This window comes from Notolepis coatsorum (genome assembly GCF_963971535.1).
Source record: "Notolepis coatsorum genome assembly, chromosome: 11".
Classification (NCBI taxonomy): Eukaryota; Metazoa; Chordata; class Actinopteri; order Aulopiformes; family Paralepididae; genus Notolepis; species Notolepis coatsorum.
The window spans coordinates 30,104,756-30,129,836 of record NC_140175.1 but is presented as its reverse complement, the minus strand read 5'-3'; the positions used below and the strand labels follow the sequence as shown (position 1 = coordinate 30,129,836).

At 41.2% G+C, this 25,081-nt stretch overlaps 1 protein-coding gene across 2 annotated transcripts in view; it reads left to right on the top strand.

Annotated features, from left to right (window-relative positions):
- LOC311237419 (spindlin-1-like) overlaps positions 1–25,081 on the top strand; it is a 57,776-nt gene that overhangs the window by 18,693 nt on the left and 14,002 nt on the right. Inside the window, exons 3-6 of one of the 2 annotated variants that reach the window (XM_084325288.1) lie at positions 10,706–10,820; positions 13,271–13,319; positions 16,718–16,853; positions 24,904–25,021. In XM_084325288.1, the coding sequence (XP_084181414.1) occupies positions 10,787–10,820; positions 13,271–13,319; positions 16,718–16,853; positions 24,904–25,021 (337 nt within the window). In that variant the 5' untranslated portion in view covers positions 10,706–10,786. Of the gene's footprint in view, positions 1–10,705; positions 10,879–13,270; positions 13,320–16,717; positions 16,854–24,903; positions 25,022–25,081 lie in introns of both variants that reach the window. The other variant, XM_084325287.1, reaches the window with a different exon arrangement.

Sequence of the window (25,081 nt, the reverse complement as noted above, 5' to 3'; positions counted from 1 at the left end):
TCGAAGAATTGGTAAGTTCATGCATATCAAATTACAATTTGATTTCAGAATGTTTTGTGACTGCATGCATGATATCGCCACGTGGTCTTTGATCTCAATGCAGCATGGTAAATTGCAGTGATTGAAGTAGCGATTGTCTTTTGATGTGCTTTGATGTCTCATGCATGGCTCAATTGTTTATGTATGTGGGGCATGTTAGTTAGTAACCCCCCATCCCCACCTGCTCTCTCTCTCTCTCTCTCTCTCTCTCTCTCTCTCTCTCTCTCTCTCTCTCTCTCTCTCTCTCTCTCTCTCTCTCTCTCTCTCTCTCTCTCTCTCTCTCTCTCTCTCTCTCTCTCTCTCTCTCTCTCTCTCTCTCTGGCATATACATGCAGCCTGTAGGTGTTAGTTCCCCACCCCCCACCCCTGCACTCACTCTCTCTCTCTCTCTCTCTCTCTCTCTCTCTCTCTCTCTCTCTCTCTCTCTCTATCTGCTGGGCATATACCTGTAGGTGTTAGTTCCCCACCCCCCACCCCTGCACTCTCTCTCTCTCTCTCTCTCTCTATCTGCTGGGCATATACCTGTAGGTGTTAGTTCCCCACCCCCCACCACCCCCCACCCCTGCACTCTCTCTCTCTCTCTCTCTCTCTCTCTCTCTCTCTATCTGCTGGGCATATACCTGTAGGTGTTAGTTCCCCACCCCCCACCACCCCCCACCCCTGCACTCTCTCTCTCTCTCTCTCTCTCTCTCTCTCTATCTGCTGGGCATATACCTGTAGGTGTTAGTTCCCCACCCCCCACCACCCCCCACCCCTGCACTCTCTCTCTCTCTCTCTCTCTCTCTCTCTCTCTCTATCTTGAATCGTGAACTTGTCTTTTGATGTTGCATGTAATCCCCAATCTGACTTTACTGTTTTTTTATTGCAGATTCTGACACAGACTCTGTGGAGGAGATTGCAGACGGCGCAATCGATGACATGGAGGACGTTGACTCCGATGTCGAAGTTGCCATCCGTACAGCAAGGAGACCATGCACACCTCCGATAGGTGTGTATATATCTCTCTCTCTCTATCTCTCTCTCTTTCTCTCTCATGCATTGTGACAAAGCTGACGTCCCTTGTTATTTCAGCTTCTGCTTCAGCGAAAGCAGGACCAGCTGCTGAGGCAGATACAGATTCTTCTGAAGAAGAGGATGTACACGCTAAGCAGCGGGGTGAGTTTTGATCACTATCTCACACTGACTCATTCACTCACACAAGTTTCTAAATATGTATTATATGAATGTGTCTACAGTGCATTGTAGTATACCAGTTAGTTATTGTAATCTCATAATTTACAGGCAAAGGTCGAGGCCGGGGCAGAGGTCGGGGCAGAGGCAGAGGTCGAGGCCGAGGCCGTAAAAGCACAGCTGCTGGTGGGAGCGATGAGTGGATCAAAGGTACAGACAGTTTTGTGCCACTGAAATTTACATTTGACGCAGAGCCAGGACCACTACATGATGCGGCCACCATCACATCGACCAAGCCCCTTGCCTTTCTGCGGCTGTTCCTCACTGATGAACTCATGGGTGGCATTGTACAGGAAACAAACTTGTATGCTGACCAAACAATGGCCGTCATTGATCCCAACAGGCAGAGTAACAGGCTACGCAGTTGGACGGCTGTCACCCTTGCAGAATTGTGGAAGTTCTTAGGTATACTATTCCTAACGGGGATAGATCGGAAGCCGCAATTATATATGTACTGGTCAACTCTAAAGTTTTTCCATTGCGCCTATTTCTCCAAAACAATGGCACGTAATAGATACCAGGTCATTTGGAGGTTTCTACATTTTAGCAACAACGAGACAGCAGACAAGTCTGATAAAATGTATAAAGTACGCCCGGTCCTTGACTACCTTGTCAACCGATTCCGGGAGCTATTTCAGCCAGACAAGAATATTAGCATAGATGAGGGGATGCTGGCCTGGCGTGGCAAACTAAACTTCAGAGTGTACAGCCCCCTGAAGCCCACCAAATATGGGATCAGGTCATATGTGCTCTGTGATTCTCACACTGGTTACTGCTTTTCACTGCGACCATTTTGTGGGGACTATGTACCCCTCAAGGACACGGTTGTTGGGCTCCTAGGACGTCTGTCAAACAATGGCTATTTCTTGTACATGGATAATTTCTATAACTCAGTGGCCTTGTCTGACATACTCCTACAGTTGAGGACCCACATATGCGGTACCTTGAGGATGCACCGGGGAGAACCGGCGCAGATAAAGCGTGTAACCAATGTTGAGCTGCCGGTGGGCGAGACCATGACCCTGCACAACAATCGGGTCATGGTTATCGCCTGGAGAGACAAGCGGATTGTCAAAATGATCAGCAGCTTTCACCATGGCACTCTAATCGAAACACTCGTCTGGAAGAAGGGTCATAGGACTAAGGTACCGGCATTGAAGCCAGACTGCGTGCTCACGTATAACGTGTGCATGAACGGAGTCGACAAGTTAGATCAACACATTTCGTACTATCCGTTCATTAGGAAGACTGCAAAGTGGACCAAGAAGTTCGTAGTATATTTGCTTCAAATAGCCATGAACAATGCCTATGTTCTGTACAGAGTCAGACAGCCAACAGGACCGCACAAGTCACTCATGCAGTTTCAAATACAAGTCATCGCTGACTTGTGTGATGAGGCAGATGCAGCCGCTTTAGCTCGCACAGTGGCCAGTGCCGCACGTGCCGCAGGTGAGGCAGATGAGGCAGAGGCAGGTGCCGCAGGTGGGGGGGTGGGGGGTGTGAGGTGGGAGGGAGCTTCCAGGGCCCAAAAGACAGATCCACACTACAGGTTGGATGGCAAGCTAAAAAATCATGTTATGGAGAAGTACCCACCCACCCCAAAAAAGACGCATCCCACGAGAGAGTGCCGGGTCTGTAAAAAAAAAGGCATTAGGCGGGAAACCAGATCATACTGCTCGAAGTGTGGAGTCCCCCTACATCAAGAGTGTTTCACACCCTACCACACAAAGAGAGATTATGCTAGCTGAGCATTATCGCTAGCATAAACTCTCTTTGTGTGCTAAGAGTGGAAACACTCTCCATGAAATATATATATGGATGGGTGCGTACTTCCCCGTAGTATGTGTTATGATATATGAGTGTATACATTTAGTCATTTAGCTGACACTTTTATCCAAAGTGACTTACAGGTTCTGTACGACAAGTCATCAGGACGGGCACAACTCTATCAGCTGAGTAACAATGTGTGTCTGAGGCGGCCAGACGATGCAGAGCGTAGGGTTATTGAGGGTGTGTAGTATATTGTATAGTGTCTTGTAAATAGTGTAAGTATTTCACAATATAGGTATTACTGGTTGTACAGAACAAAGGTGTTGGCACACAGTAAATTTTGCTGAGTATATTTTACTCAAACTGAGTACATTTTACTCAAACTGTACTGGTCAACTCTAAAATGTTTCCATTGCGCCTATTTCTCCAAAACAATGGCACGTAATAGATACCAGGTCATTTGGAGGTTTCTACATTTTAGCAACAACGAGAGAGCAGACAAGGCTGATAAACTGTACAAAGTACGCCCGGTCCTAGATTACCTTGTCAACCGATTCCAGGAGCTATTTCAGCCAGACCAGAATATTAGCATAGACTGAGTCCATTTGGGCTCAAATGGACTCAGTTTGAGTAAAATTTACTCTGCAAAATTTACTGTGCACATGGATATATTTGAAACACTATTCTTGGTCCACTTTCAGAGTAGCAATGTTGGTCTATATTGTCAATGCCGTTCATCAGTGTCCTGGTGTTAGCTGCTGATTATTTTCACAGAGTTTCACAGAGTACATATGGCTCACTTTACTAACTAACACACTATGTACATATGTGAATGCACTTTACACTGTGTGCCTTACCTGAAGTGAACACATATTGTCCACTTCAAGTGTTATAAATAGTTCGTTATGCTTTTATATTTTAGCATGAATGTGAATGCACTTTACATGGCGTACCCAATGGTGCTTTTCTCTGAAGAAGTGTTTATAGTGTGCAGAGGATATGGGTTGAACACAATACCTTTATAAATGTACATGTGTGCTGATGCACACACATAATGGTTATCTGCCATTTTGTCAGGTCAACACTAAACATATTTTACATGTGCAGCGACCATTTTGACAGGTCGAAAATGAATGGACTTGAATATATACACATTGTATGTTGTTTTTGCTACTGTAATGCACTACACGGTGTGCCTTACCTGAAGTGAACACATATTGTCCACTTCAAGTGTTATAAATAGTTCGTTATGCTTTTATATTTTAGCATGAATGTGAATGCACTTTACATGGCGTACCCAATGGTGCTTTTCTCTGAAGAAGTGTTTATAGTGTGCAGAGGATATGGGTTGAACACAATACCTTTATAAATGTACATGTGTGCTGATGCACACACATAATGGTTATCTGCCATTTTGTCAGGTCAACACTAAACATATTTTACATGTGCAGCGACCATTTTGACAGGTCGAAAATGAATGGACTTGAATATATACACATTGTATGTTGTTTTTGCTACTGTAATGCACTACACGGTGTGCCTTACCTGAAGTGAACACATATTGTCCACTTCAAGTGTTATAAATAGTTCGTTATGCTTTTATATTTTAGCATGAATGTGAATGCACTTTACATGGCGTACCCAATGGTGCTTTTCTCTGAAGAAGTGTTTATAGTGTGCAGAGGATATGGGTTGAACACAATACCTTTATAAATGTACATGTGTGCTGATGCACACACATAATGGTTATCTGCCATTTTGTCAGGTCAACACTAAACATATTTTACATGTGCAGCGACCATTTTGACAGGTCGAAAATGAATGGACTTGAATATATATATACATGAATGTGAATGCACTTTACATGGCGTACCCAATGGTGAATAAATATTGTACACTTCAAGTGTCAAGTGTGTATATACAGAACATTATTATGCAATGTGTTTTTTACAACATGTGTGTTGAGTATCTGTTGAACACATGGTGCACTTGCTAATGCAATCACTACTTATCTGAAGTAAAGACATTTCTTCCCCTCCATCAAGTGTCAAGTGTGTATTATATACTTATAATGCAATGATTTTTATAACTTGTGTGTCTTAGATTATAATATACAGAATACAATGCAATGCAAAAATGAGATAAGATATTCCTTTATTGATCCCCTTGGGGAAAATTCAGGCATCATGCATTACATGTCAGAATACCTGTGGACGACTACACCATGATATGCAGGTAAATTCATCACGAACAGCTGTGAAGACATATTAGTATGCTGATATATACAGTAATTGTGTGAAATTGAAGCAATATAATATATATATACATTATTATAAAAATTCATATGGCATGCAACGTAATCTATAAAAAATATCCCTATATGCATTGTATTTCATGAATGGTAAAACACGAAGTGGTTTAGTGTTTTAGCATTTATGAAATGCAATGCATATAGGGATATTTTATACTTTACTTTATGACAACGCTTCACATTCGATAAATGGGGGGGGGGGGGGGGGGGGTTGATCATGATTGCATTTATTCCAAGTGCATAGTGTACAATGTGTGACATTATGCACTTGGAATAAATGCAATCATGATCAACCCCCCCCCATTTATCGAATGTGAAGCGTTGTCATAAAGTAAAGTATAAAATATCCCTATATGCATTGCATTTCATAAATGCTAAAACACGAAGTGGTTTAGTGTTTTAGCATTTATGAAATGCAATGCATATAGGGATATTTTATACTTTACTTTATGACAACGCTTCACATTCGATAAATGGGGGGGGGGGGGGGGGGTTGATCATGATTGCATTTATTCCAAGTGCATAGTGTACAATGTGTGACATTATGCACTTGGAATAAATGCAATCATGATATACCCCCCCCCCCCCCCCCCCCATTTATCGAATGTGAAGCGTATGCACAGTTTTGCTAAATTGCTGCGTTTTCTATACATATCTTTGATTTACCTTGAAAATGTCTATATGTAATATTAGTATGCCGAGAGATGTGTACGGTAATTGTGTGGAATTGAAGCATACAGCTACACATTATTATAAAAATGCATATAGGCATACAACGTGATCGATACAAATATCTCTATATAATATATGCATTGCATTTCATGAATGATAAACACCACTAAGTGTTGTGTGTACAGTGCATGACATTATTGCACTTGGACAATGTGTTTCAGACGAGGAAATGATTTCGCGCTGCTGCAGCAAAACGATCATATCTCGGCTTTGAGGAAATGCAGCTGAATTTGGGCTCGTGTTTACCTTTTTTGGCGTGGAATTGTGAACGAACGACGGCATGGATCAACAAACGGCTTTTGGCGTATTGTACATCAACTAGCATATTGTCAAATGAGCCCAACCATTTCCACATAGCTAAAATATATAATATAGAAATCTATCCGCGGAAATCATGTGTTTTCGCTAAATCAGCCTCTTAAGAGGCTGGCACGGTGAGGGATTTGCCGTCTCCCCCTAGTGGCGTTCAAAGTGTTAAGGGGATGCAGACCAGAGAAAGACTTTCATCTTGTTTACATCAGGGTCCCCCATTTCAATTAATCAGGAAAGTGTACAGTAGGAAAGTGTACAGTATTTCAATAGGCAACCCTGAAAGGATTATTTTTCTAGAAGAGCAACACAGCCAAAACAGACAGTGGAGCTGTTTGCAGATAGCAAGCATTTTGACTTATTGCGTGGTGGCGATGTCTCGCAGATAATACAACTACAAGTATGATTATATAATATATATTTTATTTAAAAAAAAATTGTATATATAAAATATATATTGGCAGGTAAGAAATATGCTTGGCGGGTAGACTCTTCCCATCTACCCGCCACTGGCCGGTGAGTCAAAAAGTTAATTTAGCTCCCTGCCTCTTGGCATTCGTTGCACTGAACTCTGCATACTCCCTTTCCATGATTAATCTGCAAGTGTTGTGTGGTGTTGAAGTTTCCAGTGTTGCTGCCACCCCTAGAAATACTTGCGTCGCAGATATTACACTTGGCTGTGTCGTGTTATTCCACAAGTATACCCTTTGTATTTGTTTGTGCGTGTCTTCATTCTGTTAGCTCCACCATACAGGTCCGTTATTATCCGCTCTTAGTCTACTCTGCCCTGCGTACCTGTCTGTGACCCCAGTACGGTGGCCTGTACTCTGTGTTGTATTAATGCACACACATTAGCATAACACCACAGGCTGTTTTGCCTTTTTCTTCTTTGAGCTTAAAATAACTCCACACAGCTGACATGATCGCGGCACGCTGCTAACAAGTTGACTTACGTTTAGCTAATGCTAACGTTGTCACGCTACTACTGTTCACGTGATGGCATGCTTTACGGCCTGTATCGGATCGGCCGATATCCAATCCTGTGAATTTGGCCAGTATCGGACCAATACCGAGACTGAGTATCGGATTGGTGCAATCCCTAGTTCCTTTTATATTATCTCATGGTAAACTGCAGGCATTTCAAATTGAGGTACATGTGCATGTTTTAACAAATCAGGCAACCTGAACACCTAGAATAAGAAGCACACCAAAAAACAAAACACTGATATTTTTTACATTTAGTTAAATTATTAACGTTCGGTTATGACATCATACGGTGACATCATGAATGTTCCAGAACGTTCGATCATGACATCATACTGTGACATCAGAAATGTTCTAGAACGTTCGGTCATGACATCATACTGTGACATCACAAATGTTCCAGAACGTTCGATCATGACATACTGTGACATCACAAATGTTCTAGAACGTTTGGTCATGACATCATACTGTGACATCACAAATGTTCTAGAATGTTCTATTATGACAAATAAGCCGGTTCAATGACTTTATCTAAATCCAATCAATATTCCTAATGCCGTTTCAATGTAAGGTTATAAAAATAAACATATAAACATTCATACAATACAATATAGCTTTGGCTCCTACAGTCAACATTCCCCAAAGATATATCAAACACGAAACAAACTTTGATCAGATTATAATGGAGATGTTGCACAGTGCAATCCACTGAACATTTATTGTTGAAATATGTCACTGTTGATCATGAGCTGGATATATAACCTACTGTATGGTTTCAAGGGATGTTAAACCTACTGTAGAATCAAAGTAAATGTTAGTGATTCAAATCCTCATTTAGAGGTAGGGGATCCACCACAGCTTGCCCTGCTGCTCTTCTCTACTTCTACACCAGCCAGAACTGGTGGAGTGTTCTCCATGGATGGTGGTGTCAGGTCCAGCATCGCCTTTTCCATCTTTTTCCTTCTCCCTGTAACCTCTGGATGCAGCCTTCTCCCTCTCCGATAGCTCATCTGACTTCACATGGAATCTTGCCCTGTTGTTTTCTTCTCGCTGAAACAATAGTATATAATGTGATACTAATTCTGGTGGGCTAAATTACATACAAACTTAAGTTCAAGATATTACAGAAAAGGTCATTCCTAATCCTACTAACATGACAGTTTGAAATACACCAGAGAAAGATATACTGCATGTTACCTATAGTTTTTTTTTACCTCTCTCTTTTCCTGGCAAGATAGTCTACATTGACCCGCTGTCTGTAGTGAGTGTCTGTTTGCTTGTTTGTGCCATCTAGAAAATAGGTTAAACTAGTTAAACATGACTAATACATGTACAATTACCTAAATGGAATGTCATGCTATACCGTTTTAAAAATGTTCTCATAAGATGGTACAATACTCAAAAAGAAACGTTAATTCCTAAATAGGAATGAAAAATGACAGAAATGTTGAAAAATATATGTTAAAGTATACAAAGAGTTATGCTAAAACAAAGAACTTTATGTATATAAAACATGAATAAAATATAAATATACAGAAACTACAAATACAGGACATATATCTATCATTACAAATCCAATCTATTATTATTATTATTATCTAAAACACTCAGCAGTGGTCGCCCCACATGATACTCGGTCGCCCAGATGATGTTTTTAAGGTCAGTCAAATATTACAGGCTAACCATTAGCTACAGAAACCAAACTAGCTAGCTCTTACCACATGTCACTATCAAATTCATCATCAAAATATAGATTTTCAGATAAAACGTATTATTCACAGTTTTGGGGCGGTCGTCCCACAAGACATCCAAAAGTGGCAATTACATTACAGCAGTTAAAAAAGAGATTTATTTGCCAATATGAAAGAGACTTACTAACCTGCTAGTTGTTTCCCTCACATGTGACTGGCTGATGCAACATCCTGTCCTTGAGGTGGTTTCAAAATAAAAGTCCCACAATTGTGTTTTCTTGATGGTCGCCCCAGATGATATTTCATAAAATTAACATATGCGGACAACATTCGTTTGTATATTATGATGGAAGTATATGTGCAAATGCTTCATAATTTTGTCAATGAATGCAAAACATGTTTGAAATTATGCCAAATAGGGCAAGGGAAATATTTAAATAGATTTAAAGTGATTTTAATCCGGTTGTCCAAATAGAAGTCAATGCTGGACGGTCGCCCCACATGGACATTTGACACTTCAGATAGCAGAAAAATTACCAATAACTCGAATGTTTGGAGGAGTTAGAGTGGGTCTGTATATGGGGAAGGTATTAGAGATACATGTAATCTTTTTATGAATTTTAATGTTTTTTTTAAGGTAAGAAATTCAGTGGGACAGAAAAAAGCAGTCACATCACAGCCAAAACCATACATGTTGTGTGCTGGACGGGAAAACGCAAGATAAAACACAAGATAATTATATGCCAATAATTGTTCATGGGAATTATTATCTAGTGTGTGTGCAGACTCTAATGCATTACCTATCTTGTGCATTTGTTTTTATATTCTTCCGTCTATTTTTTGTAAAACAAACTTTGTATTAAACTTGTTTTTTTTTGTTTAAAACACTGTATGAATAAAGTGGACCTGACTTGATGAAAAGCGAGGATGTCATCATGACTCTTATTATTCATATTTGCCTGCTAGGACGGCATGATACCAGCAGCACACGCCTTAAACTCTCTCCTCTGATTTAAAAACTGTGCTGTAGAGATGTGAGCAAATGAAAGCCAGGCCATACGACGGTAATTACATAAGAGTTCAAAAGGTGAATACCTTTGTTCTGTCAGTCCTGGTATATGGGTGTGGTATTGTCTCTGTAGCAGCCAGGCAACCTAGCTGCTGGACTGATCTGTTCGTTTTTAACCCTTTCACTACCCCACTACAGAAGGTTAACCCTTTCACTACCCCTTTCACTACCCCACTACAGAAGGTTAACCCTTTCACTACCACACTACAGACTGTTAACCGTCTGTAGTGTGGTAGTGAAAGGGTTAACCTTCTGTATTGTCGCAGTGAAAAGGGTTAACCCTTTGGTAGTGTGTGGTAGGGAAAGGGTTAACAGTATGTAGTGTGGTAGTGAAAGGGTTAACCTTCTGTATTGTCGCAGTGTAAAGGGTTAACCCTTTGGTAGTGTGGTAGGGAAAGGGTTAACATTCTGTAGTGTGGTTGTGAAAGGGTTAACCCTTTGCCGTGTGGCAGTGAAAGGGTTAACCTTCTGTATTGTCACAGTGTAAAGGGTTAACCCTTTGGTAGTGTGTGGTAGTGAAAGGGTTCATGTAAATTATTCCCTCTGTCTGTCTCCGTCTCCGTCCTTCAGGACTGGCGTGGTGGTTTTGATTGGCTTGCCTTGGTCAGGCAGTCTGAGTCTGGCTGCCAGTGCCTCCCCGCCTCCTGATGAATGAACAGCACGCCGGGACACGGAGCTGACGCAGGTCAGAACCTTCTGATGAATGAAGAGCACGGCGGGACACCGAGACGGAGCTGACGCAGGTCAGAACACTGCAACAAAGACACAATAATACATCCTAGGGATGGACCAGTACATTGAAATTCAATATACTGCAATGCAAGAAAAAATATGACGATACGCATTGTGGGGCAGAAAGACATTATCGCAAACATCAGCTACATTTTATTCAGTACAGTATTTTATATTTCTTTACAGTGCAGTAGAATCATACAGTAGATGACTTGCACATTTACGAGCTCTCTTGTCACCCTTAACGGTTTGTACAGTAGATCTGTAGACACAATCTGATACACGTGGAGTCGCCAGCTGCTTCTTATCACCTAACAAGCAAGGACTTACACCTGGAGAGCGTAACTCGCGTGGAGGTTCACACTATCTCCCAAATATCGGTTTAAATGAATCCAGTATCGTTCGGGCTCTAGTTGCATTCTATTAGATTAGATTATATTGTACTTTATTGTCATTATATTTGCATACAACGAGATTTGGGAAATTAGCTTATTTGCCATCTACCCTGGAGTTAGACAAGAAGATGCATACCTTTTTCTTCTCTGTGCATGCAGTAGGAGTAGGAAGACGTTGGGAACTAGGCTAATGGAGGAACCTACTTCCAGTGACTGACGCTAAGCTAGGCTAATGGTGCATGTCTTCCTACTCCTACTGCATGCACAGAGAAGAAAAAAAAGTATGTATCTTCTTGTCTCCAGGGTAGATGGCAAATAAGCAAATTTCCCAAAATGTTGGAGTTTTCCTTTAAGGCTTGTGCATGGTGTGCCTGTGCCCTGTCTGGTGCAGTAGTGGAAGCAAATATAAAATATAAAAAAAGTAATAAAAGAGAAACATAAAATACTATACAATAAAACAATGTTACAATACTGTACAATACAAAATAACAATATACAAAATAACAATCACAGTGTCAGATGTTAGTGGGTGGGTATTGCACTGTGGATATTGCACTTGAGGGCTAGGATGTTGCACAGTGTGGGAGGAGGGGGAAGGGGTGAGTTATTGGTGTTTATTACATGGCGTTTTAACATTTGCCAAAATGCTTGATTGTGATTGGTCAATAGTGCTCGGTTGCCCCTGACAGCGGTCAGTTATTTCTCGATATCTGACCACTGTCATGGGCAACGCGCAATAATGACCGCTGATACGGGTAACAGAGCGCTATTGACCAATCACAATCAAGCATTTTTATCGCAGTCACGAAAGCTGCTCAGCATATGCACAGCTGCACTCATCAGTGCAATCAGACCACACACCTGCCGGCTGCCGGCGATGACAGAGGAGCCACAGAACAACTGCGTCTGCATTTGATCTCGTCTTGTCGATGGTGTAAAATGAATTAGGTATATTGTTAGTAAGTTAGCCATGTAATAAGCGGGATAATGTATAGCTATACTCGGTCATTGTCGCAAAATAATTGACCTTGACCTACAAAATCTTTTTCATTTAGAAAGTGAGTTTAGTAGGAGAAAATACAATTTTAAACATCAGTTTGCACGTACCACACTTAAACAGATGTGTCCTTCAGTTATTGGTGTAAAGTTATGGAATTCTCTCCATAGCGAGCTTAAGGGATGTAACAGTGTTTATCAATTCAAAAAAATGTATAAAAAAAAAACATTTAGTCAGTATGAAAATCAAAATGTGATCTGAATAGTGAGATCTTTTTTTTTCTCTTCTCTTTCTTTTATTCTTTATTCTTTATTATTATTATTATTATTTAAATTTTTCTTGTTTAACTGTGGATTGTGTTTCTTTTATAATGGTATAAATGATTATTTGTGTAAATAAGGTTATACGCCGACCATTAAGAAAATACATGTTAGTTTAGGAATAAGGGGCAGGTAATTATAAGATTTATTCTTCTTCCTGCTCCTTTTGTCCATGGAATGGCTATTTATGATTTTTTTAATGAAGAAACTATGATTGTATTATTCCATGTGGCAAATAAAAACTCTGAACTGAACTGAACTGAACTGAACTGAACCTTCACTGCGTTTATAACACCTCGGCTGCGCCTTGGTGTTCCCGAACTCCGTGTCGGTCAATTATTTTGCGACAATGACCTTGTAGCTATACATTATTCCTTACATATTAGTGTTCAGGGTGGTGATGGCTCTGGGGAAGAAACTGTCTCTGAGCCTGTCTGTTCTGGCTCTGATGCACCTGTAACGCCTGCCCGATGGCAACAGGTCGAACAGGTGGAAGCCAGGGTGTGAGCTGTCCTTGGTAATGTTTTTTGCTCGCGGGAGTTGTGCAAGTCCTTCGAGGAGGGGGGGGGGGGGGGGGGGGGGGCAGCCAAGCAGCCAAGCTATTAACAGTAGCTATGCCAATACCTCAGGAATGGTGAATCATACCTGAGTGAGTCTCAACTTGTGTGGTCTTTCAACCCTCTGTTCTCAGGACACGCAGGTGTTTCTGCAAACATGATGAAGAAAAAGAACCCCCACAAGTAAGTCATAACTTTTCTCTTCTGTCGCCTTTTGGATTGTTCTTGTCAAAAGTTGTGAGTGTTTTTAAACGTAAGGCTACTAGAGGCTTTAGCCTACTACGTCACCACTAGCTCAGGGCCTTATTAAACATAAAGCATGTCACTGTCACACTGACCATATTGCTGGCGCTACGTTTCCAGAAGCTGAACCCCCCCAGTTGTACTGTATCTTTTCGTTCCAGTCTTCTATTTTGTATTAAGGAATCGATATGTCCCCCGACTCCCCCCAAAATTCAGCTGGATCTGCTGCAATGACAATTCAAGTAGAAGAATAAAGATTCAGTACAATGAAAATTGTGTTTTTCAATATTGCTTAATTTTTTCACATACATTTTTACATAAAATTATCCAAAATATTAGAACTGTTGTAAAAATGAGGACTAAAGCTCTTTGATGTGATGAAAATCAAGCCATTTCAGATGCTAGCTGCTCCAATCGGCTCATCAGTCGCATCTAGCTGCTCTGATTGGCTCATCAGTCGCATCTAGCTGCTCTGATTGGCTCATCAGTCGCATCTAGCTGCTCTGATTGGCTCATCAGTCACATCTAGCTGAGTGTAAGCTATGCCCACAGTATAGCTTCTATAGACTCACAGGTGACACATTTGCTGGCAGCTTCTGGAGTCTTCAGTCTTTTTTTGCTGTAGCAATAGGAAGATGAATGGACTATTAATAGATTGCTCCTACTGTAGCTTCATCTGTGGTTCATACAGCTGTGGACCCGTGAACAAAGCCTTCTAATATACATTTCTCTCTTTGATAAGGCAGGGGATTTTGAATGTTAAGTGGCAGGTTAGAAAAAATAAAACTCACTAGCCAAAATTATCTTAGGGTTAGCAATTCGTCTTTTAGAAATTGGAACATTAACTAAACATAACATCTTTTGGTGAAACCACACAGGTACCCATGTACATATCGAAATACTTCCCAAATACCACGCCCACAACACCAGAGGGAGTTCCACAAATGAGATTCGGCACAAACAAGGGACTAAACACATTTCGCAATTATGCCAATGTGGAACGCCCTACCCACAGCCGTAAAAAGATGTGAATCCCTACCCACATTCAAAACCGCTCTTAAAGAGCACCTACGGGAGGCTGCAATTTGAAACTGGCCACCGTGAAGGTCCAAACCCCCCCCCCCCAAATAGACAGTCTCCTCCCCATCATATGTATATAATCTCTGTTAGGATCTATGGGTAACTACTGTATATTTGAATATCGTAGGTATATGTCACAAATGTAACGGACGGTACTATATACCTGTTTGTCATGTATGTCCCTATGCCATAAATGTCACGATGTCATGTATGTTGTGTATGTCATAAATGTCACTGAATTGAAAATGGGGGACCCTGATGTAAACAAGACGAAAGTCTTTCTCTGGTCTGCATCCCCTTAACAATTGTATGTATTGAGCCGTACTGTATTGTACCCATTCTGCAATCTGTTAAATAAAGTTTTCATTCATTCATTCATTCATTCAAATGCAATTTTCCCATTAACCCCACATGCAGTAATCAAGGACAAAAGTACTGGTGAAGGAAAGAAAACCTTCATTTCTGCCATAAGCAGAAGAAAAGAAAATAACCGGGGCTATAGACCTGTTCGCTGTATACGTCAGACTCGGTGTGCGCACGCATCAAGGGGCCAAAAGGAACATGCTAGCGATCTAAATAATCAATCCATGCTAAAGCTAGATATGTAAAAGGTGAAAGACTCACAGCCATGCTGATTTGGCTAAATGACATCCAGCCGTTTTGAAAAAACATTTATTAGTCAGCGGAGTGTCATGGTTTCTCCATGGAGCCCCGTTGAATTTTTTTGGCGCAGCAGCTCGTGCAGGTAGAGGGCAACTTAGTCACGTGACTCAGTTGGTATTGCTGATTGGCTCGAACACTCCCCCTCAGCCTACTGAGAGTTGGCTGTGCCCAGAGAGGGTGACCTAAAACACTGAAAAGAATGATACTTGACATTAATCTTCCACAATAAGCAATTAATGACTGAATAAAAACATCATTGTACTGGATCTTTAATCTAAAATACAATAGTGACAAATCGTTTAATTCGTCCAGCTTGATCGATATGATACACAACAAATGGTTATTGATTTTGTTGATTTATTTGTGAACATCCCTAATATCAGCACTTGACGTCATCCAGAAGAGTTTATCAGGGAGCCGAGCTTTTTGGTTACGTTTTTTGTGCCGATTATCACATGTCCTCCTCACAACAGAATGATAGAAGTCGGGTTAAAAATCTACAGTCATTAAAAGTATTTCCATACTTGATTCACGTTGGAACACGGCTCCGGCCACTACAGCGTCACGAGGCTGGGCCGTGCTCCAACTATGGCTGTCGCGGTGATGTGGAATTTCCCATGACCGGTGACACCAGACATTTTACAAAATGACGCTCAATATCTGTAGAGCACTTACTTTGATCTTTAATGTTATGCGGCTACATTGCTCTGCAGTGTCTGTCCGTCTACGTCTGTTTTTAATCCATTTTCAATGATTAGTATCCATTTGTTGGACAGACATTGTTGACGGTTCTAATTTAAAACTAAATTACTTTTCTATCTGTTCATTGACGGATGGATCAATGTAGCGTATTGATCACATATTGCGCAAACATCTCTAGAGCCTTCTTTCTCTCCTTCACATGAAGTTAAAACTACTCTTAAGTGAAAGTGAAACCTAAAAATAGCTGCTGTCCACGCAGACACGTTCAGTTTATAATGTTGTCCGACTTACACGCTCGATAACACGTTTAGTATTTTACATGGTTTTTATTTGAATGTGGCCACTGAATAAACTAAATGGGTTTTATTTATTTAAAAAGCATACACCGGTGGGGGCGGTGGCCAAGTAATGTACTTGTGGATGCCTGAACACAGAGTAACACCGGTATCACAGACTACCGCTGCAAGCCTAGATCCAACATGAATCAAGTATGGAAATTGAGGACCGGGGCTTTTACTTAGAATACAAGTTCACAAAATCCTACTGATTGCCAAGATTAGCCAAGCAGAAACATCCAAACAATAATACTGTACAAGCTTTGTAACACAAAGGTTAAAAGCAATCTAGAATGTAATCGACTTCTCTAGATAATCGCAGTGAATTGAGAACCGATTTCAAATCGGAATCGTGGCACCCCCCCCCCAAGAATCTAAATCAAATTGAGAGATTCCCAAAGATTCCCACCCCCATTTGTTTGTTTTTTGGGGAGGCTGTAATAGCATGGGGGCCTGTACCATGGGTGTGAAAGTCGGGACCGGACAGACCGTCTAGACTAGGGAGATGGGTAAACACACTAGTTTGTAATCCATTTATCTTTTAATCTCTGATATTAGGAAACACAAGAGCAGTATGGGTCCTACCACCAAGGCCCTGGCCCAGTCCAGACGAAACATTGTAGGCTGTCGCATCCAACATATATGGAAGGAAGGCAGCAGCCATGCTGTCTGGAAAGGCGCCGTGCTTGACCAGGTACCTTTTCAGTGGGTTGATGGGATAGATAAGACGGACAGAAGGGAGGACAGAATGTCTGGTGGAGAGACAAGAACACAGTGCTAAAACAAAGCCATTGTCTATTACATATATATAATATAACGACACTTTCTATAAAAAATAAAGGTAAGGTATTGTGGAAGTTCCCTCTGTCCCTCCCCCTCCTGTATTATCTCCTTTCTCTCCCCTCACCTGTCCATCCCTCCCCCACCCCCTTTTCCAAGAAAGCTTAAAAGGCAAGCTCACAGAATGGGGGGTGGGGGGGTGGTTCTTGATTCTTCTCCTAGCCTGAGGAAGTCGAGTCCTCTACTAGACTCCTGAATCTAAATTTGTACGATTAACAGGATTAATCGTTAATCTGAAAATTGCCCCCTAACAGGAGACTTTAGCCTCCTGCAGGCGACCACATGGTGTCGGACGTTGTCGTTCCTAGAGCCCCTCGCTAGCTCTCGCTGGCGGGGCTATAAAAAGAGTGAGCATACTGTATGCCCTTGTGACTAAAATTAATTGTTTTATTACGATCTCCCCGTCAATCAAAGGGGTTCGAGGTCATTCGTTACAACTTCACCAAACCAAAAGGGAAACCATGCGGATGGGATGTAAACATTGCGAGAGCAAAGGAAACCGTGACCTTTCCCCCCAAAGGTTACATTAAGTCTTCAGCTGGTGTAGGTTTTAGAACAACAATAGGAATGCAGGGCTTGACATTAAGGCTTGTCCGATTGTCCCTGACAAGTAAAAAAAAAAATGTCGGACAAGCATAATACAGCTTTAACTTGTCCGTAAGTAATACAGCTTTTTACTTGTAAGTAAAAATATATATATATTCCCCAAACGAATAATAACGTTATTCCATCTGATCAGAAAGTGCCTGTCTTGTGGCGGTCGGGTGGCGTAACGGAGATTGCGCTCGTCACCAATGCAAGAGGCTGCGGTCTCGACTCCCGGAGTCAGCATTGCCTGTGGCTTGGGCCGATCGTCATACTAACTCGTTTGGCTGAGTTAGCGGAAGGGAAGTCGTGGGTGGGAATCTGGCGTTGTGGACAGCGACGCCTACAGGTCAGGTCTAGGCGCCTGCTCAGCGAAAGGCAGGAAGTGGTGAAGGCAGCATGACCTCCCACGCGTTACACTTCACCAATGAGAGTCCTCGCTGCCAGGTGAAAAAGAGAGCCACTGGCTGTCTCCACATGTGTCGGAGGAAGCATGTGTTAGACTTCAGGGTTCCCTTGTACCGACCAGTAGGGGGAACATGCGCACAACAACCAGGTAGGGGAGGGGGGGAATTGGCATAACGACTAAATTGGGATGGGGAGAAAAGCATAGAAAATCAGGCGGAGAGGCGGTCAGGTGGCGTAGCGGAGATTGCGTTCGTTACCAACACCGGAGACGCTGGATTCGCCTGTTCGAATCCAGCTCACAGCTCCGCCGTTGTCACCAGCTTGGCTGGCCGTTCACACTAATACAATTGGCTGTATTAGAGGGTGGGAAAGCTGGCGGGGTGGGTCCGGGTCGTTGTAAACAGCGACTCCTACAGTTCGGTCGGGGCGCCTGCTCAGCGCGGATAGGATCTAAGGGCGGTAGTGTGATCCTTCCACACATTACACCCTCTCAGTGAGAGTCCGCGCTGCCAGGTGAAAAGAAGCGGTTGATTGGCTAGACGTGTGTCGGAGGAAGCATGTGATAGCCTCCACTCTCCCAGACCGACTGTGGGGGGTAAGTGCGCAGCGACCAGGAAGGGGATTGGGAATTGGCATAACGACTAACATTGGGATGGGAGAAAATCGGAGGAAAAAGGAGGGGGAAAAAGATCAATACAAAGAAAAATCGGGCGGAGAAAAGGAGGATTTAAAAGAATATTTAAATATAAGAAAGTGCCTGTCTCACAGTGTCACACTGGAAACTCTCAATCTCTGTACGTCAATATTACTTGTCCCGGACAAACGGTGCACGTCTTCTGAGTGCTCGCCTTAGTTGACAGTGGCACGAGACCCGCGAAAATATCAGAATGTTTAATAAAAGTGGTACTGGCCATCCTCCCAGTCAAGGGAGCACTCGCAAACATGCTGCACTATTTGAAGAGGATAACGTTAAACACAGCAGAAGAAAATGGAGAACAGACACAGACTGACCAACAGGGAACTGCATCCAACCCTAGGTAAGGTAAGGACACATTTAAATCACAGAGGTGTAATGTTAGTCTATTGGAACTGTATACAGTAGTCAGCTGCTAGTTAGCGTTCTAGCTTGATAGCGGGCTGCTTGCTAGCTAACATTAGCCCTGTGTGTGAAAAAACTTTACACAGCAGTAATAGCTGCATGTAACAGTTGAGCAGTTGATTTGATTGTGAGTTTACGTATCGTTCGCTCAAAGCAGCCCGCCCCATGTTAGCTAGGTGTATCTGTTATATTGACGAGGCTTGACAACCGAGGTTCAAAGTTAACTTCACATTTATTGGCTGTTCGTTTACATGTCGCTTAATGCATCGGACTCCAGCTTACAACTGTGTGTCTTGACTTCCTAGTTTGACATCACTCAACTACGGAATCCAAGAGGCTCAAACTCAAACCCAATACATCAGTGTCTGTTGTAATATGACTATGCTGCCACCGAAAATGTTCAGTTTGGATTTCTGTACTTTTCACTACATGTTTTATTACTTCCTAAACTATCTCATCAGTCCTTAAAATAATAAGAGTTGCAAATATCCATAATAATCTACAAGACATCATTAACAATATATATATTTTTATATCATAATGATTGTGAAATCTTTCCACCTGGGAGCCTTTTGACTAAATCAATTTGTTTTCTCTTTCTCTACAGAAACAAAGACTGAGGCAACTGAGACTGAGATTTGATTCTCTCACTCACTCACTCACTCACTCACTCACTCACTCACTCACTCACTCACTCACTCACTCACTCACTCACTCACTCACTCACTCACTCACTCACTCACTCACTCACTCACTCACTCACTCACTCACTCACTCACTCACTCACTCACTCACTCACTCACTCACTCACTCACTCACTCACTCACTCACTCACTCACTCACTCACTCACTCACTCACTCACTCACACACACACACACACACACACACACACACACACACACACACACACACACACACACACACACAGTATTACTCTGACAATAATATAAGAAAGGTGTTTCAATATTGTTATTGTTTTGTTGTTACCTGTTGATCTAACATTTAGATTTAGAGAGGGAGATGAGGAAGATGAGCTGGTGCTGATGGGGAGTGAACATGAGCTGGAGGACTGATCATACAGTATATACCACACACACACACACAAATACACACACACACACACACACACACTGTGTTTAAATTATAATAATTGTCCAAATCTCTTGTCGGTTTTATTTATTATTTATTTTCACAAGTACATTTCGGACAAGTACGTTTAGTTTTCGGACAAGTAAAATATCTGAGCCACTTGTACGAAGGAAGTTAATGTCAAGCCCTGGAATGGATAATCTTAATTTAATCTTCGGTCTTCATTTGTGCTGAACACTTTATGGAATGTGTGTAGTTGAAAGGTGTTTTCACACAAAAACGAGAAGGGCACTCAGAGAGATGCTACATCTGGGTAACGTCGGCTATGTACACCTACTATGAACATTTGTTACTAGGCTTTTTCATTCCTGCCATGAATGGAGAAAGATGCCGCTCTAGAATTTACCTCTGCTCTTCTCCCTGCATGTCCTTCAACTTTTGGAACTGCTGTTTGACAGCTGTGCTCACTCAATGGTGGTCTCTTAAAGGGGAACTACACCCAATTTCAGAATTCATACATGTTATTCATCTAAAGATATTAGTGAAAATATCTTCCAAATCCAAAAACTAGAGCGCTAAAACTCAAACTTGTGATATCAAGTTTTAAGTTTAGTTTATATTAAGGCTGTCAAAGTTAACGCAACAATTATTTTAATGCCACTATGTTTTTAACGCATGATTAACGTTTGACAATTGTGTAAAATGTAAAATTTGTATTAAATATATATTATAATTTAAAACTTTTTTTTTCAGACTTCACAGGTGTATTATTGATACTATGTTTGTTTCTGACTCAAAGTGTGTGTGTGTGAGAGAGAGAGAGGGGGGTGAGAGATGAGGAAGGGGCAAGAGAGAAAGAGAGCTGGGAGAGTGAGAGAGAGAGGGGGGGGGAGTCCTCAGCCCTTGTGTGGGTGAATGTAACAAGTTCCTAATGTTTTCTTTCCCCTATTATTTCATGCACACTTGTTTTAAATTATTATTTTTTATGCAAATTTGCAATGCATGAGGGTCATCCTTTTGTGTTAAATGGCTGCATAAAGAAGGCATTTGTTGACTCATGTTGATAAGAGTATTAAAACTTGTAAAATATCCGTTTAAGGTAGATTTAGAACAGATGAAAAATATGCGATTAATTTGTGATTAATCGCGAGTTAACTGGATAATCATGCGATTTAATCAGATTAAATATTTTAATCGATTGACAGCCTTAGTTTGTATAAGGTACATTACAGTGAAATGCTTGGTTCTGTAGGAGCCCCTGAGAATGTGCTTCATACTGTTAAAAAAAAAGTAAAAAGAAGAATAAAGTCCCAACACTATACAAATATGCAAACTAAAGTACAACCGAAAGTACAATTAAGTAAAATGCAGACAATGAGGTACAAAAATGCTAAATGCAATGAATGTAGATGGATGGGTTAGTGTTGCATAGAGTCATTGAGCATCCATATTGAGCATATCATCCGGTATAAAGTCTGAAGCTACTCCATAGACGATGAATTGGGAACGATTTTATACACTGAGAGACACGGAGCACCCATGGAAAGTCCTCAGTTCATAGGTCCACAAAATCAGCCTCCCATTCATTGTCAATGGAGCAGCTCCAGACTTTATACCTGATGACGTCACAAGTTTGGTTCTTACTTCTCTGGTGTCTGGACTTGGGGGAGGGTAGCTTGTGTTCACACATATTGATTGAACTGTCTTAGCCACGGAAATAACATGTTTTTTCTTTTTTAAATTGAGGGGTGTTCTCCTTTTTTAAATCGGCACAAGTATGTGGTTGGATACTCCTTTTTTTTCTCCACCTCTTATATGCACAAAACTAAAAACAACAATTGATAGAAAATCTGGTCAAAGAATTATGCAGGTAGTGTTGTGGAATATTTGAAAGGCGCCAATACTGTGAACTGTAGAAATTCAGATAGTAGTTTATTTTCTGTGGCCACAGAAAGCATCCTCAGTTTACAATCGGAGACAAGTGTAACACGAGCGTCTGACCAGAAAGTGAGAAAGAGCTCTGGTCAGACTTACAATTAACATACACCAGCTGGGAATGACGAATGAAAACAAAGATGAAAAAATTCAAACAAAGATGTGTTTAGGGGTTTTGTCGTGTCTCACACAAGACTGGAGACAAGGCCAAAATGGTTTTCCGGGAATATGTCATATCTAAGTCAAGCTGTCCTGGGCCTTGGGTTGTTGTTTAAAGAACACTGTGTTAGAATGTTTGCCCTATTGCCTGAATAGCTGTACACTAGTTAAAATATATTATGAAAGGCGCTATATAAATTTGATCTATTATTATTATTATTATTATTATTATTAGTCAAGGCTGTACAAAGAATATGTATTTAACAGAGCTATGAACATGCGGCCTAGTACACTGTACACACTAATAAGTAAGTAAGCTGTACAAATGATAAACATAATATTTTCCAAGAAACCCTAGGGGACTTGTACTATACTCTCTTATCTATGATAATAACACTAACACGTTTCCTTTTACATTAAACAATAATGAAATAGATAGTGATAATAATAATAAAGATCAAGATTCAAGAGGTTTATTTGTCACATACATACCAGGGCATACAGTGAAATGCGGGTGGCCATGCCCGCTTTGATTGTGCAATAATACTAAATAATAAAATAGACATAATAAACAGATAATAAAATAGACATAAAATTGGCATGCTAAAATAGACATGCTAAAGTCCTGAGATAGTGCAATACAATGTTATCTACGGATTAAGGCACTGGGTCCTATGTGTACACTACTATACAATATACAGTTTTTACTCTATATCCTTATGCTATACTTGCTTTTTCTAAACTATACTATACAAGAACCACATCAGTTCTTTCCTCAACTCATTGAGCGTCACGCTCTTTTCCCATCTTTACTCAATGGCGCCAGCGTTATTGACTATTTTAGCGATGTTTTGCGGACCCATCGTGTGTTCTGTATTATAGCTATGGAGACAATAGTATGGGTCATTTGACAGGCATTGTTCATAGTCCATCACTGACAAACCAGTTCATTTCTACATACTGTAGTTTGTGCGCTATTACACGCTAAACATCGCCCCTTTCCAAAATAATCCAGTCTTTTTTCATAGATCGCGAGATATGACGTGTTATATGCAATATGCCCAAATCGTTTTGGTTGATCGCCTGAAACCCCAAATACTTCCAAATCAAAGGTATATACCATATACATATGTTTCTTCACAAAATCATCAAGGGTGGGGGGGTGTTTTAACTAGAAACTGCAATTGTTACAAAAAGCATGTTTTACGTCCGGTAAAATACGACACTGTGATCGGTACAGAAGCATGTTTTACGTAAAAAAAATCCCAGCAGGTTACCTAAAATAGACCTTACCTCAGTCAGAAAGTACTCTAAAATGAATAGATCCCAGTCGATCCCATGGCGATCACAATTACTTGTGTATATTGGGCATGGCTACCATACGGGAAATAATAGCTCTAAGGCACCAAATCTTCCACCGATTGCTATGTTGTGATCCACTCCTAGGCGGAAACAGCCGGAGGAAAGTCAGTACTGGAAGACAAGTGATATCCCCAGTTCAAACGGTAGGCGATACTGCCACCTGGCGAGATTCGATCGTCATTGCAATTCCAACGTAGGCAGATGTGCCAATGAGACCCAGGGAGCTCTGGCTGAAAGGGTTAAAAGTGGCCTTTATTTTCCTCGTTTTAGTGTCCTTTCCATTTAGTTTAAAGTGACCGTTTGTGTGTGAGCGAATGCAGCATGTGTGTTGTGTGTGTGTGTGTATGTGTGTGCTCATGTGTACTTGTGTGTGGAGAGTTCAGTATGGCTGTGCGGGGTGTATGTGTATGTAATATAGCAAATACTTATGTTATGTCCACGACAGGTTATGTGGGCTGTGTGTATATTTGATTCAGCAGGGAGATCCTAAGCTTAGATTTGATTCCTCCCCCGTGTAGAACAGTGCAGCGAGAATGTGCCTTCTGCCCAGACCAGCCGTCCCGTTTGGCCAAATAGCAAACATTCTAAATGCTTCACCTATAAACACAACACTGCTTAGCTTACACAATCTTTTGTAACTTGGAGATTTGCAAAAAATAAATAAAAGGATTTTGTGCATACACCACTGGATGTATCAACTTATAATAATATGCTTGATTGTTTTGACTGCACAATATTGATGTAAATATGCATATCAACTACAATGAGGTTTGCTAGGTGGGGCTTTGTGTAGTGTCACCCTTGTGCATTCAAACGGTTTTACGTCTACCCTCAGTATTGATTTCAATGGACAATGGTGTAAATTAATTCAAATAAAATACTTGCCATTGACCGATTTAAAAAAAAAAAAAAAAAAAAATCAGGAATTTGGGTCATTCGCCTGCTGTTAAAAGTATGTGTGCTGCACCTAATGTGGGAAGTTTCATCCAAATGGGATCAGAACTCTAGGAGGACAGAGCGACAGACACACACACACACGTACATGGACAGGAGTGATTGCAATACCCCCTTGTCAGTGCTTCACATGCACGGGTGTAATAATTTAACTATATTAAATTAATATATTAATATTACTATATGAAATTCAAAATGATAATACAATGATAAACACAGAGTCTGCATTTAAGTCATCTCTAGTTAATGTTCAATGTACTATTATCTATCTCTCTCTCTCTCTTGTCTGTTTTCATCCTGTTGTCCCGTCAGGTTCCAGTGAACCCTTCTCTCTACCTCATCAAGTACGATGGTGTCGACTGTGTCTACGGCCTGGAGCTGCATAAAGACCAGAGGGTTCAGGGACTGGAGCTCCTGCCCGACAGACTGGGTAAGGGATGTGTCTACAGCCTGGAGCTGCATAAAGACTATATAGTATAATATAATAATG